We start from the raw sequence: 14,441 nt of genomic DNA on the forward strand, positions 1-14,441 counted from the left end.
TTGTCTACTTTGATGCTGATGAAGATATACACATACACTCTTTGTCAAAGAAAAATCAAGCACCTAGAAGGAGTTGACGTTTTGCTGCAAAACTCAGCATGCGGTTACATCTCAGGCAGATATGCAAATGTCTATAGAGTTGTGGTGTGATTAGATGAACCATCTTGCCAACTAAGGTTTTAAAAATGGCCCCACCCCTGGCTTATAAAAAGGCTCTCAGTGGCTACATGTGTGTCTTTTTCACTTGTGTAGACCTTGTTGACCACTAGACGCCTTTATGATGTAATCAACTACATTTTGCCCAGCTAACAGAGTTTGAGAGGGGAGCATTATTGGAATGCAAGAAGCTGTATCATTATATCTATGAATTACCTGCCACCTGGGCCGTTCTGACTAGACTGTTAGGAGGTGTTGGGACCAGTGGATGCATGCACACAAAGCTACTGGGCTCAGGATGCTTTTGACATGCCACCAGTAAAGAGAATCATCTAATCATCTGACAAACACAAGCAGCTCCAACTGTTTCGTTGTCCACCATCCAGAGACAGGTGACCCCCATCGTTACACCCCTGAGTCTGTCAGAAACATTTTGAGGCACTTGGCTGAAAGACATTTGGTCTCACGGCAACTATTAAGTTTACTGCCTTTGACACCTACCCACTTCCATTTGCAGTGGTATTGTGAATGATGAAACTAGACTGCTAGTGAGTGGAACCAGGTTGTCTTCAGCGATTAATCCAGGTTTCACTTGAGAACTGACAACGGCTGTGTTCGTGTCTGGAGACCTAGGAATGAGTGCCTCAATCCTGCCTTTGCTGTGGAGCGGCACACTGCCCCCACAGCTGGTGTGATGGTCTGAGGGGCCATCACATACAACAGTCGGTCACTGGTCAAGACAAATTTTCCAGCAGGACGCCACATCTTGTATCCAAGTTAGAGGCGGTACAACAGGGTACTAGAGCCTCCATGCCTGCCAGTATCACATCTTGTATCCAAGCTAAAGGCAGTACAACAGGGTACTAGAGCCTCCATGCCTGCCAGTATCACATCTTGTATCCAAGCTAGAGGCGGTACAACAGGTGCTAGAGCCTCCATGTTCACCTGTATTACATCTTACATCCAAACTAGAGGCGGCCCAAGAGGGTACTAGAGCCTCCATGCCCGCCCGTATCACATCTTGTATCCAAGATAGAGGCCCTACAACAGGGTACTAGAGCCTCTCTTCAAATGTTCACTTTTTCACAATAAATTATCCTTTTGCTCTGAAATTGTAATAATTTACTCTCATATCAACTTTACAATCACACATAGAAAGTTTTATTCCATTCCGATAACTCCTTTTAGGGAATGGATTTTTTTTTGTCAATGAGTGTATGAAGAACATTTGTAGATAGATGGACCTAGTTGTAATAGACAAGTTTGTAAAATATTAACTCATAGATAGAACTGCATGAAACAAAGTTAGGATGCTGCTATATATTGCAATAGGGTGAGCCTATGAAGTGTGGTTTCATATCATTTTATCCATATAGTCCTAGCCATAGCAGGCTAGTGTATTTATGGTAATAACACAAGCTTTGAAATACCTGCCTTTTCCAATTAACAACTTTTATACAAAGCTATTTTGTACAAAATGTCAGTCTTCATAAAATCATAATACTTAGCAACTGTTGTAGCAGATTCTATTTGTTGTCTTTCTGAGTCATTGTGAGACTTTCTTTAGTAAGATGTCCATACTTTAACCAGAACTCCAGTTAGGAGCACAGCAATGGCCAGTGCTAGAGCAAGTCCACGAAGGACTATTACTTCTTTCATTGGTAAAAGCTTCTTGGTAGCCCCTGTTTCTTCTTGCAAGGGCAGCTGAGGTATTCCAGTCTTCTGAGCAGAAAGCTCTGATAATTTAAAGTGTGGTTCATTATTTGTCACTACAAACACAAATTAAACTTTCAGTAAGTACACATACTGGATCATGACACAATATAACATTCAGGAAAAAAGAAACAGGGGCATACACTACTATATGTGGACCAAAGTATTGGGACACCCACCAATCCTGTGCTGTCAGGTGAAAAGGGATATGCAAATCACATGTGCAAGCATTACGTATAAAGGAGAGCATCACACAGGCATATCCCAGGAACCATCAGAATACCACAAGGTGTAGAGTTGACAGACTTCCAATGGAGTATGTAAGTATGATGTCACCTGAGCAACCAATCAGTACGGGACATCGCAGCGCTTTTGTACCATCCAAAGCCCACTGTTGGCAATGTTATTCGGATATAGAATATATCTGGTGTCTGCGGTGCAGTAACATTCGGGGAGCCCTCTAAACTGATAGAAAGTGGACAACGAAGCCTTGTACCAGCTGGAAGGCATCATGCAAATCATTTGCCAAAACACTCGCTCAGGTGGTCTCATAGACTATTGGAAGTCCCACACACATTAGCACCAGAACCATCCGTAGGGAACTGCATGTGAAGGGTAACCATGGATGAGCGACTGCACACAAGCCCAACATCACAGCATGAATGCACAGAGGCGGCTGTAATGGACCCTGGAGTGTTGTTCTTGGACTTCAAATGAGGGGAAGCAATGCCTTGAACAGTTGAATCGCAATATGCCATCTTCCGATTGGATTGCTGCATTTGGGTGTGGTGGTTGCTTGGAAAGCGGTTTCTACATGACTGCCTCATCCCAACAGTGAAGTTTGGAGGGGGTTCTGTTATAGAGTGGGGGTATTTCTGATTAGAATGACTAGGGCCATTGGTTATAGTGAAGTCCATCCTCAACGCTAATAGGAACAGCGACATTCTGGATAATGTGGCATCACGTACTAGCATGTGAGTTAGCATGGTTTACCTCTTTGTGGCAGAACTCCATGCTTGCTTGTTTCATGACTGCCTTTTATCCCTAAACTGAGTAGAAGCCATGACCATGAAAGAGGTGCTTTATGTATCAGTAGTAGCCAATGAGTGGTTGTACTACCGTGTTTCCCGGAAAATAAGACAGTGTCTTATATTAATTTTTGTTCAAAAAGGTTTAACTTTTTTACATGTATAGCTACCTGGACACTATTTAAATTGACTTTTTTAATTAACTGTTAGCAGGGCTTAATTTTGGAGTAGGGCTTCTATTTCAAGCATCCTCAAAAAGCCTGAAAAATCATTTTGCATCCTCAAAAATTCAGGAAAATCCTGTTATGTCTTATTTTTAGGGTATGTCTTATTTTCAGGGAAACAGGGTAGTGACCAGTGTAAGCTTGTGTCATCTGAAGCAACCCAGAGGTAACTCAGGTAAGTGGTGTCAGTTTACACTTTGTCACAGTGGCAGCTACTCTGACAGATATGGCGACTCGCACAGCAGGCGGTTGGTAAGAGTCTCTGCATAGTTTAGGTACTGACTGCTGATATCTGTATGTGACGCCAATGCCTTTATATGAAGAAAACCATACTTATTGGACTGGTCTCGTTATTTCATTACCATAGGATGCCAGTAAACTGAAGGCATGTAGTTTATTATGTAATGTCAGGTCATAGAGGCAGTTCACTCTCGTGGACTTGGGAACAATAATAACAACAACAGTTACATTTGTATCCACATTGACAGTGTCAGATTTCTTTCTTCTTGCAGGGTGAAGGTTATTTGGATACAGTAAAGATTTTCCCCCTTACTTTGTCCGGGGCTGTTGGTAACAGACTGGAGGGGCTCATGCAGGATAGATTATATTCCACTGTTAGGTAACACTCACTATTATGATGACCTCTCTTTCTGACTGGCTCTGATTTCCTTACTCAGGATGGAGGAGAAAACTCCACTACTTTCTGTTCTTCCTCCCTCTATCTCTTCTGATGACACACTCGCTGTCTCACCACACTATATCCCTTTCCTGCTTTTGTCTTTGAGTCTGCCCTCTTCTGCTCCCAATATCCAACTCCCAACTGACAACATACGCATACCGATTAAAATTGTTTTCCCATGTGGGCTCTGGTGTTGTTAACCAACCAAAGCAATAAGCTGTTGCTGGGCTGTGAGAACAGGTCCCACTACAGGACGTTGGGCCTTTATGCCACCCTCAAGCAGACAGTCTGGGCCCGGATAGAGATCTGAGACTAGCTAGAGAAGTAAAACGGATTATGCCAATCAGAGGAGACGCCACATTTAATCACTGGAGATAAATACACTGTAATCACTATCACATTGTAGAACTGGTATCTGACTATTATTTAGAAGTATACTATTAATGTGAAAGGAGTCACTGAGGGACCACTATTACTGTGAGGGGGGGTCACTGTAGGGCACTGTTAGTGCAATGGGACACCAAGTGTGTCTTAGTGTGGAAGGGGCATGACCTAACGGAAAATTGTGCCGCAGCACTATGCATGTTATTAGAGTTGTCTCTCTGTTCAAATATTAGGAGATATGTTGTAGGTAAGTAGTCATTGTGCATGTATATGATGTATGTACATGCTTATAGTATGTGTGTGCATGCACATACATATATCTATTGAACATTTTTACATATATCTATTGTCATTTTTTTACAATCACAGCAAGAAAACAATATTATTATGAATGACAAATAAAACTTTTGTTGTCAGAATTTTTTAATGGTTGAAAGATACCATTTCAATTCCACCTCAAGTGGAAGAAAAGCTATGGTCAGCCCTACAGCTTCCAGTGTACCTGTTTGTAATGGCTGTGGCTGATACACCTGAACTCAATAGAGTTGTCCACATATTATTGGCCATATAGTGTACTGTATTTCAATCAGGGCACACAAACTACTAAATTATCATATGGCAGTATACTCAAGTATTTTTTTTTTATTTGGAACATGCTTGGCCCAATATATGGCTTCCCACACTGATCTACATGGTTACCATATGAATCATTTTTTCCCCACATGGTCACGTGCATGGGGCCATAGGAGAATTTAGAATAAAATCAGTCATTTGCCATTGATACTTTGAGTTAATTCGATAAGTACCTGAATCAACAGCCTCTTTGCTGGTCATTCCTGCTCGCTCTTGAGCCTGAAATATACCATAATATATCATCAGAAAACTATACGAAATATGTTTTCTTCATAAGAACTGCATATTACATAACTAATTGATGTATATGATTTCATGGCAAATTATATGTCATACTAACTTATTATTTCATGAAAGAAATACTATAAAAAGATCATAAGGATGTTAACCGTACAGGATCTAGATCTAGTTCAGCCACCTACTCCTTTATTTTAAAGTGTATTTGTCCTTTTTTGAGCGCATATCTGTTAATAAAGTATACTGTTTACTATTTTGTGTGGGAGGGTATAACCATTAGTCTATTCTCTTGCCTCTGGCAATTTTCTTGGTAATTGTTTGTTTTGACAGGCATACCCTAGGGCTGTCTCCTTTCATTACAATTTGTCTAATTAATTATTAGACAGTATTAGTAAATCTGTCCTGTTGTGCGATGGAAGGGTTATAAACTCACTTTTTTATTTTAAAAAAAGTCACTGAGGCAGAAGAGGGGTCAAAATAATAACAAAAAAGCTTTTCATATTTATTAGGTATGGTGTATCCATTCATCAAACCACTTACCTAATATTATTTTTGGGCTATGATTTAGGTTACGCACTGTATCTTACATTTATTTCTTACTGTAGGAAGTAGATGTCTTTTTAGAGCCGATCCTTCTATCAGCTCGGTATTACCAGCAGTGTTTATTAGTTGTAGCCTGAACTGCTCTGACTGGGCATCTCACCTCTTAAGGCCTATTTACACGAAATGATGATTGCTCAAAATTTTAAGCGATCATCTTTGCATAACTTTAAGTAACAAATTAGCTACTTAACAGTTATGCAGGCGGAGCAGTATACCGCCGCGATAGCTCTGACAACAATGCAGCTGTTTTGTATATGCAAACAGCTGAATTGTTCTCGGAGCTTTCAGCTGGTGTCCAGCTAAGAACTACCAGCGGGATACCAGCTGAAAGAATATCAGCACCACCTGCTGAGAAATTCAGCATGCAGCGCTGATAACAGTCATCGGTTATTCCTAGCTTGCTAGAAATCACCGATGAACGAATAGTGCACGAACAGTGCACGATGGCCGCGCGTTTAGATGCAACGATTATCACGCAAAAGACGGCTTTTAAGTGAATTTTGAGCGATAATTATTGTGTCTAAATAGGCCTTTATTCCTGCGGGCCTCCACCCTGCCATTTAGAGGCATCTCCAGCTTATTGAGCAGGTGCAATGGTTTTTGCTCTACATTTGGGGATAATCCTATAATTGATCAAGCTCCGAGGGGGACACTGATCCACTCTATACTCCAATCATTTTGTTCGGAATTAGGCTCAAACTTGTTCCCTCTATACCTGGATCCATGGTCAATTTATTAGGGTATTTGATTTATTTATGTTTGTCGGTGTTTTCTAGCCCTTATTTTACATTACCTTAATAAAATTTAGTTTTAGGTTGTTTCTGTGAAGCACTTTTTTTTTATAGTAATGGACACTTACTTCATTTGCAATATCTTTCCAGTTCACTCTGAAGAGGTAGATGGTAAAAAATGCAGACAGAAACACACCACAAAGGATCATTCCATACCAAAGACCTTAATGTGAAATAACATGGTTAGCTACCAACTATACATGTCCATTAGCATGTTTTTAGAGATGTAACATTGTGGTCAGTTTAAGGAAGCAGTTCTCAGTGATTAACAAACACCCTCCATCCTTTCAATAGACGTGTAATTATGCAAAATGTTCATCTTAGATTATGTTTTTATGAGTTTTTTCATTAGCTTGTTGGCCACAGTGGGAGGGACATTCTGTTTCCGTTAGGACACTCTCAGGCCCCATAGTTACAAAATTCTGCACCAGAGATGTGGATTGTGACTCAGCTTGAGCATGTTCAAAGCTAGGCCACCAAATTAATAAATGAAATAGGCGGACTACAATACCCAGAGAGGTCATCAAAATTGGGGTTTAGTTCAGAACAAAAAACGAGACAGCTCATTGTAAAAAAATCCTTTCTCTTGAAGAAGCTGTCAGAATCAGATGAAACTTTCTCTGTGTGATTGTAACATTGATATAAGTAGGTGATTACAATATTGGAGCAAAAGGAGAATTTGAAGGGACGCTCTACTACCCTGCTGTACCGCCTCTAGCTTGGATATAAGATGTGATACGGTTGGGTATGGAGGCTCTAGTACCTGTTGTACCGCCTCTAGCTTGGATATAAGATGTGATACGGTTGGGTATGGAGGCTCTAGTACCCTGCTGTACTGCCTCTAGCTTGGATACAAGATGTGATATGGGCGGGCATGGACGCTCTAGTACCCTGTTGTACGGCCTCTAGCTTGGATACAAGATGTGATACGGGCAGACACGGAGGCTCTAGTACCCTGTTGTACCACCTCTAGCTTGGATACAAGATGTGATACTGGCCGGCATGGAGGCTCTAGTTCCCTGTTGTACCGCCTCTAGCTTGGATACAAGATGTGATCTGGGGGGCATGGAGGCTCTTGTACCCTGTTGTACCGCCTCTAGCTTGGATACAAGATGTGATACGGACGAGCGTGGAGGCTCTAGTACCCTGTTGTACCAACTCTAGCTTGGATACAAGATGTGATACGGGTGGGCATGGAGGCTCTAGTACCTTGTTGTACCACCTCTAGCTTGGATATAAGATGTGATATGGTCGGACATGGAGGCTCTAGTACCCTGTTGTACCACCTCTAGCTTGGATACAAGATGAAATACAGATGAGCATGGAGGCTCTAGTACCCTATTCTGTCTCTAGCTTTGATGCAAGATATGATATGAGTGGGCAAGGAGGCTCGAGTACCTTGTACTGCCTCTAGATGGGATGTAAGATGTGATACGGGCAGGCATGAAGGCTCTAGTACCCTGTTGTACCGCCTGTAGCCTCTAGCATATAATTTTACATGTACAGCTAGTATAAATTATGCATCTCCCTGCATATAGTGATATGGACCATGCTGGTATAACCTGGGTGTCTCCTGTATATCATTGCACACTTTACACACAATCAAAAAATTCATTAAAGACTACATGCAATTTTTTATTGTCTATGCAGTTTTTCAAATCTACATATGGTTTTGGAATACCCCATGCTGTTTTATGATGTGTTTTTTAAATTGTTGGTTGCATTCAAAAATGCAACCAAAAACATGAACACAGCCTAAAGCCCCATTTACACGCCACTATTATTGCTCAAAATTCGCTCAAACGATGGCTTTTGAGCGATAATGGTTACGTGTAAATGCTACCATCATTTGCTTTTCGTCCAAAGAATGATTTTTAGTTGAGTTTAAAATCAATCATTTGGCCGGAAAGCTGATAGCAGGGACCACAGGCTGTGATTCTCCAGGGGAGTGCTGATAACATTGTATTCAGCTGCAGTGCCACAGCAGAACAAAGGGGCTGTATGCAGATAACAGACTACCTGCTGTTCTCTCCCTACAACTCAGGGAGGCTCATTTACATGCAAAAATGATCGCTCAAACTGTCAATCATCCTATCTTTTGAACGAATTTTGAGTGATCATCTTTGTGTGTAAATGGGGCTTTAGGTATGGGTACAGGTGTGTGTGTGGGGGGGGGGGGGGGCTGATCTTTTAAACCTGGGCCTCTGAGCCTTTAGTTACGCCCCTGGTTTAGACTGAATGATTATTTTTCACTTTCGCTTCCAAGAAAAGCGGAATCCCCTGGCCAAACGTGTCCACCTTATTAAGGGTACCAAACAGCAACGGATGCCATTGAGTATAATTGGGAGCGTTCGGCTTCCGCTTAGCTGCCCTGCATTTTACCGGAAGAAAAAGCACTGCATGCAGCACTATATCTTCTGGTGTTCTGTGCCGGATCTGCAACTGAACTTCCAATCAGAGGTTCCAACGCAGATGGGAAGGCAGACAAAAAAAGATAACATCACTTCACAACAGGCAACAAATAGCATATTAGAAGCAAGGGAGACAGTACTCTAAAAAGATTCTTTTCAGCAAAAAACATAATTTAAGGCCACTTTCACACGGGCGATTTTCGCGCAATGCGACAGCACTACAAATCGCATGTATGTAGAGCCCATGCTTTCCTATGGGTTCTTCCACACAGGCGATGTTTTGTAGCAAAATCGCAGCATGCTCTATACAGTCGCAATTTCCTTTTTTTTGTAGCCCATGTTTCCCTATTGAGGCTCCTTGCTTATCGCATTGCATAGCACAAACTTGCGTTTTCGTGCAATTAAACTTTTTTTTTCATCGTGGGTAGCAGCGACATTTTTCCCAAGAAAATCACAGCTGTGTTCTGTGCGATATTGCTGCGAGAAAATAATTTTGTGGGATTTTGGGGGACTTGAAATATAAGACTTATCTGCATTAAAAAAAAACCCAATACATTACCTAACAGGTGCTGTCTGCTCCACCACACTTCTCCTCTGTAGCTCCAGCACATGTTTGCAGTCTTCAGCCAGTGCTTCCTAGTTAGGGGTTTCAAAACCGCCAATTGCAGGAGTACAGCTTTTTGTGGAAAAACTTGCTTTTTATTTTCTTGTGGTGCTTGAATGATACAGAGAACGCGTTTCGGTTATGAAACCTTGTTCACCTCTGACTAACAAATACATTATGTAAACCTTATAAAGGTTTAGTGAAAATAAGTGAATTAAAAACACATGTGCAATTAACCCATGGCAATCTGTTACTTCAATTACCAGAGCTAGTTCCTCCTGCAGGAACCTGCCCTGATCATTTTATATATGCATGACACATTATATGGTACATAAGAATAGCATATTCATATACTGAGCGCTCCGCTGAAAAGAGTAAAGTATGAAATCAATACATCATTGTTATAGAAACAAAAGGAAAATAACCTTTCTGACAGCAACATCAAATCAAGACACAAATTACTAGTATGGAATGTTACTACCAGCGATATATAGTAATCAATAACGCTACACCATACACTTCCAGCATAATAGCATCATGCTGGGATAAATATGTGTTACTTGATAAATAATAATTATTATACTTAATAAATGTATAGAAGGTCCGTTTTATAATTCATTCCTTTGGGGAATCTTGTATTTAAATTTAATATCCAGAACGCTTCTCTTTTAAACACTTTATCCGGGTTGATTGTTCCTTTCTTTTTATTTACGACCTTTTCAATTCCAAAGAATGAGAAAGTATTTAAACTACCTTTATGCTTATCACAAAAGTGTTTAACCGCACCTGAACTGTTCACATTATCCTTTTTGATGTCACGGATGTGTTCATTGATTCGGGTCTTCAGCTTTCGTGTAGTGCAACCTATATAATTCAAATTACACTCTCTGCATTGAATCATATATACTACATTAATAGTGTTGCAGTTAATATAATTGCATATTTTATACTCTTTATTGTTTTCGCTGTCAGAAAAAGTTTTTCTCCTATCAGTTAAATGGCATACGGTACATCTAGAATTGCCGCAGCGGAAAAAACCTTGAAATTTCATCCATTGCGGTTTTCCCTGACTGGAGGAAAAAGTGCTAGGTGCTATCAGATCTCCCAAATTTTTGCTTCTTTTTGCAACACACTTGATTCCCTCATTCAATATCTCATCAACAATATCATCTTGTCTTAAAACAGGCAAAAATTTGAAAAACATTTTTTTAATCTCATAAAAATTTCTGCTGTATGCTGTAGAGAAAACCATTCCCTTACTAATATTTCCTTTTTTGCTTATACATTTATCCTTAAGTAGCTCTTCCCTGCTGACTGTTTCTATTTTAGTACATGCCTCATTCAATAATGGCTGTTTGTAACCTCTCTGATACAGCCTATTTATGATGTCCATTTTTGCTGCATTAAATGAGACATCATCAGAGCAAGATCTTTTTGCTCGTATGAGTTCCCCTACGGGAATAGCTTTGATAGTGTGTCTAGGATGACCACTATTTGCATGTAGTATGGTGTTACCCGCTGTTGTTTTTCTGTATAATTTGGTCTCTATTCCTTTAATACAATCACCTCTCAGGGTTAAATCCAGAAATGGTACTTCCACATCACTATGCGTTACAGTGAACTGTAAATTGACAGAATTATTATTGATATAATTTTCAAACTGACTGATTTGTTCGTGCACCCCATTTCGTTCCAGGCCCTTATTCCAGATAATTATTATATCGTCAATGTATCTCGCATACCACACCATGCGATCAACAAAGGGATTATTATGACTGAAAATAAAGGAATCTTCCCACCAACTCATAAAGAGATTGGCTATAACCGGAGAAAATTTAGATCCCATCGGGGCTCCAGAAATTTGCAAGAAAAATTGTTGATCAAAAGAGAAAAAATTATGCGTTAACAAAAATTCCGTAGATAGCAAAATAAATTCCTTCAACTCATTACTGTAATTACTAAAATTCTGTAGATGAAAACGTACTGCTTCTATGGCCGCATGGTGTGGTATGCAAGAATACAGATCCTTGACATCACATAAGATCCAACACAAGTCATCATTCCACTTCATATTTTGCAACTTTTGTATTACATGCTTACTGTCTCTCAAAAAACCCGGGGTTCTATATACCAACGGTTGCAGGGATCGGTCCACCCACGAGCTCAAATGCTCACAGGGTGAGCCGATCCCTGCAACTATCGGTCGCAATGGAGGCGGGAATATTCCCTTATGGATTTTAGGAAGGCCATGGAATAAAGCCATGACTGGATTAGGGGGAGACAAATATGAAATGGCTTTATCATCCAATATGCCAAACTCTTTTCCCATATGCAACAACTTGTCAAGTTCCTTTGAACAACCCTGTAGTGGATTAGTATCAATTTTTTTATATATATCAGTATTATTTAATATGTTTTTAACAAGGCTTGCATAGAGGTCAGAGTCCAGCAAAACTATATTACCACCCTTATCAGATTTACGTATCACTAAATTTTTATTCTCCATAAATTCCTTCAAACCGATTCTTTCTCTAAAAGTGAGATTATCTTTCTTCTTTTTTCTATGTGCGTTGGTTTCTTTGATTTTAAAAAGTTCTTTTTCTATGGCCAGTTGAAAATCATCCATGTGTTTTGTTCTAGCACTCAAGGGGTAAAAGCCTGGATTGGGGACATGGAAACTGATCTTATTCACATTTTTTATGTCATCCAAACCGCTTGCACCTTCTTTTTCCAGCTCTGTTAAATCCTTGGTTGCCAAAATTTCTTTAAAGGTACAGTCTTCAAATTCATTTATATATTGATAGTTAGAAGAGATATCCTGTGAGTTCATATTTGTGCTCCAGACCTTATTGGAGAAGTGTCTCTTAACAGTCAAAGATCTAATAAACCTGTTTACATCCAATAATGTGTCAAATAAAGAAAAGTCATTTTCGGGAGAAAAACTTAAACCTTTGTTCAAAAGACATATTTGTTGTTCTGAAACAATTTTTTGTTTATTAGATCTTTGACTGTTAAGAGACACTTCTCCAATAAGGTCTGGAGCACAAATATGAACTCACAGGATATCTCTTCTAACTATCAATATATAAATGAATTTGAAGACTGTACCTTTAAAGAAATTTTGGCAACCAAGGATTTAACAGAGCTGGAAAAAGAAGGTGCAAGCGGTTTGGATGACATAAAAAATGTGAATAAGATCAGTTTCCATGTCCCCAATCCAGGCTTTTACCCCTTGAGTGCTAGAACAAAACACATGGATGATTTTCAACTGGCCATAGAAAAAGAACTTTTTAAAATCAAAGAAACCAACGCACATAGAAAAAAGAAGAAAGATAATCTCACTTTTAGAGAAAGAATCGGTTTGAAGGAATTTATGGAGAATAAAAATTTAGTGATACGTAAATCTGATAAGGGTGGTAATATAGTTTTGCTGGACTCTGACCTCTATGCAAGCCTTGTTAAAAACATATTAAATAATACTGATATATATAAAAAAATTGATACTAATCCACTACAGGGTTGTTCAAAGGAACTTGACAAGTTGTTGCATATGGGAAAAGAGTTTGGCATATTGGATGATAAAGCCATTTCATATTTGTCTCCCCCTAATCCAGTCATGGCTTTATTCCATGGCCTTCCTAAAATCCATAAGGGAATATTCCCGCCTCCATTGCGACCGATAGTTGCAGGGATCGGCTCACCCTGTGAGCATTTGAGCTCGTGGGTGGACCGATCCCTGCAACCGTTGGTATATAGAACCCCGGGTTTTTTGAGAGACAGTAAGCATGTAATACAAAAGTTGCAAAATATGAAGTGGAATGATGACTTGTGTTGGATCTTATGTGATGTCAAGGATCTGTATTCTTGCATACCACACCATGCGGCCATAGAAGCAGTACGTTTTCATCTACAGAATTTTAGTAATTACAGTAATGAGTTGAAGGAATTTATTTTGCTATCTACGGAATTTTTGTTAACGCATAATTTTTTCTCTTTTGATCAACAATTTTTCTTGCAAATTTCTGGAGCCCCGATGGGATCTAAATTTTCTCCGGTTATAGCCAATCTCTTTATGAGTTGGTGGGAAGATTCCTTTATTTTCAGTCATAATAATCCCTTTGTTGATCGCATGGTGTGGTATGCGAGATACATTGACGATATAATAATTATCTGGAATAAGGGCCTGGAACGAAATGGGGTGCACGAACAAATCAGTCAGTTTGAAAATTATATCAATAATAATTCTGTCAATTTACAGTTCACTGTAACGCATAGTGATGTGGAAGTACCATTTCTGGATTTAACCCTGAGAGGTGATTGTATTAAAGGAATAGAGACCAAATTATACAGAAAAACAACAGCGGGTAACACCATACTACATGCAAATAGTGGTCATCCTAGACACACTATCAAAGCTATTCCCGTAGGGGAACTCATACGAGCAAAAAGATCTTGCTCTGATGATGTCTCATTTAATGCAGCAAAAATGGACATCAAAAATAGGCTGTATCAGAGAGGTTACAAACAGCCATTATTGAATGAGGCATGTACTAAAATAGAAACAGTCAGCAGGGAAGAGCTACTTAAGGATAAATGTATAAGCAAAAAAGGAAATATTAGTAAGGGAATGGTTTTCTCTACAGCATACAGCAGAAATTTTTATGAGATTAAAAAAATGTTTTTCAAATTTTTGCCTGTTTTAAGACAAGATGATATTGTTGATGAGATATTGAATGAGGGAATCAAGTGTGTTGCAAAAAGAAGCAAAAATTTGGGAGATCTGATAGCACCTAGCACTTTTTCCTCCAGTCAGGGAAAACCGCAATGGATGAAATTTCAAGGTTTTTTCCGCTGCGGCAATTCTAGATGTACCGTATGCCATTTAACTGATAGGAGAAAAACTTTTTCTGACAGCGAAAACAATAAAGAGTATAAAATATGCAATTATATTAACTGCAACACTATTAATGTAGTATAT

The 14,441-nt window shown here is 39.4% G+C and overlaps 1 protein-coding gene across 1 annotated transcript in view; it reads right to left on the reverse strand.

The window, feature by feature from the left end:
- Positions 1-1,719: 1,719 nt before the first annotated feature.
- The window catches only part of LOC136591767 (multidrug and toxin extrusion protein 1-like), a 51,986-nt gene continuing 39,264 nt past the window's right edge, over positions 1,720-14,441 (reverse strand). Inside the window, exons 15-18 of the mRNA XM_066588553.1 lie at positions 6,517-6,611; positions 4,991-5,036; positions 3,405-3,413; positions 1,720-1,925 (exon numbers count right to left, since the gene is read on the reverse strand). Coding sequence (XP_066444650.1) covers positions 1,720-1,925; positions 3,405-3,413; positions 4,991-5,036; positions 6,517-6,611 — 356 coding nt within the window. The remainder of the gene's footprint in view (positions 1,926-3,404; positions 3,414-4,990; positions 5,037-6,516; positions 6,612-14,441) is intronic.

Source organism: Eleutherodactylus coqui, chromosome 1, assembly GCF_035609145.1.
Source record: "Eleutherodactylus coqui strain aEleCoq1 chromosome 1, aEleCoq1.hap1, whole genome shotgun sequence".
In the NCBI taxonomy this organism is placed as follows: Eukaryota; Metazoa; Chordata; class Amphibia; order Anura; family Eleutherodactylidae; genus Eleutherodactylus; species Eleutherodactylus coqui.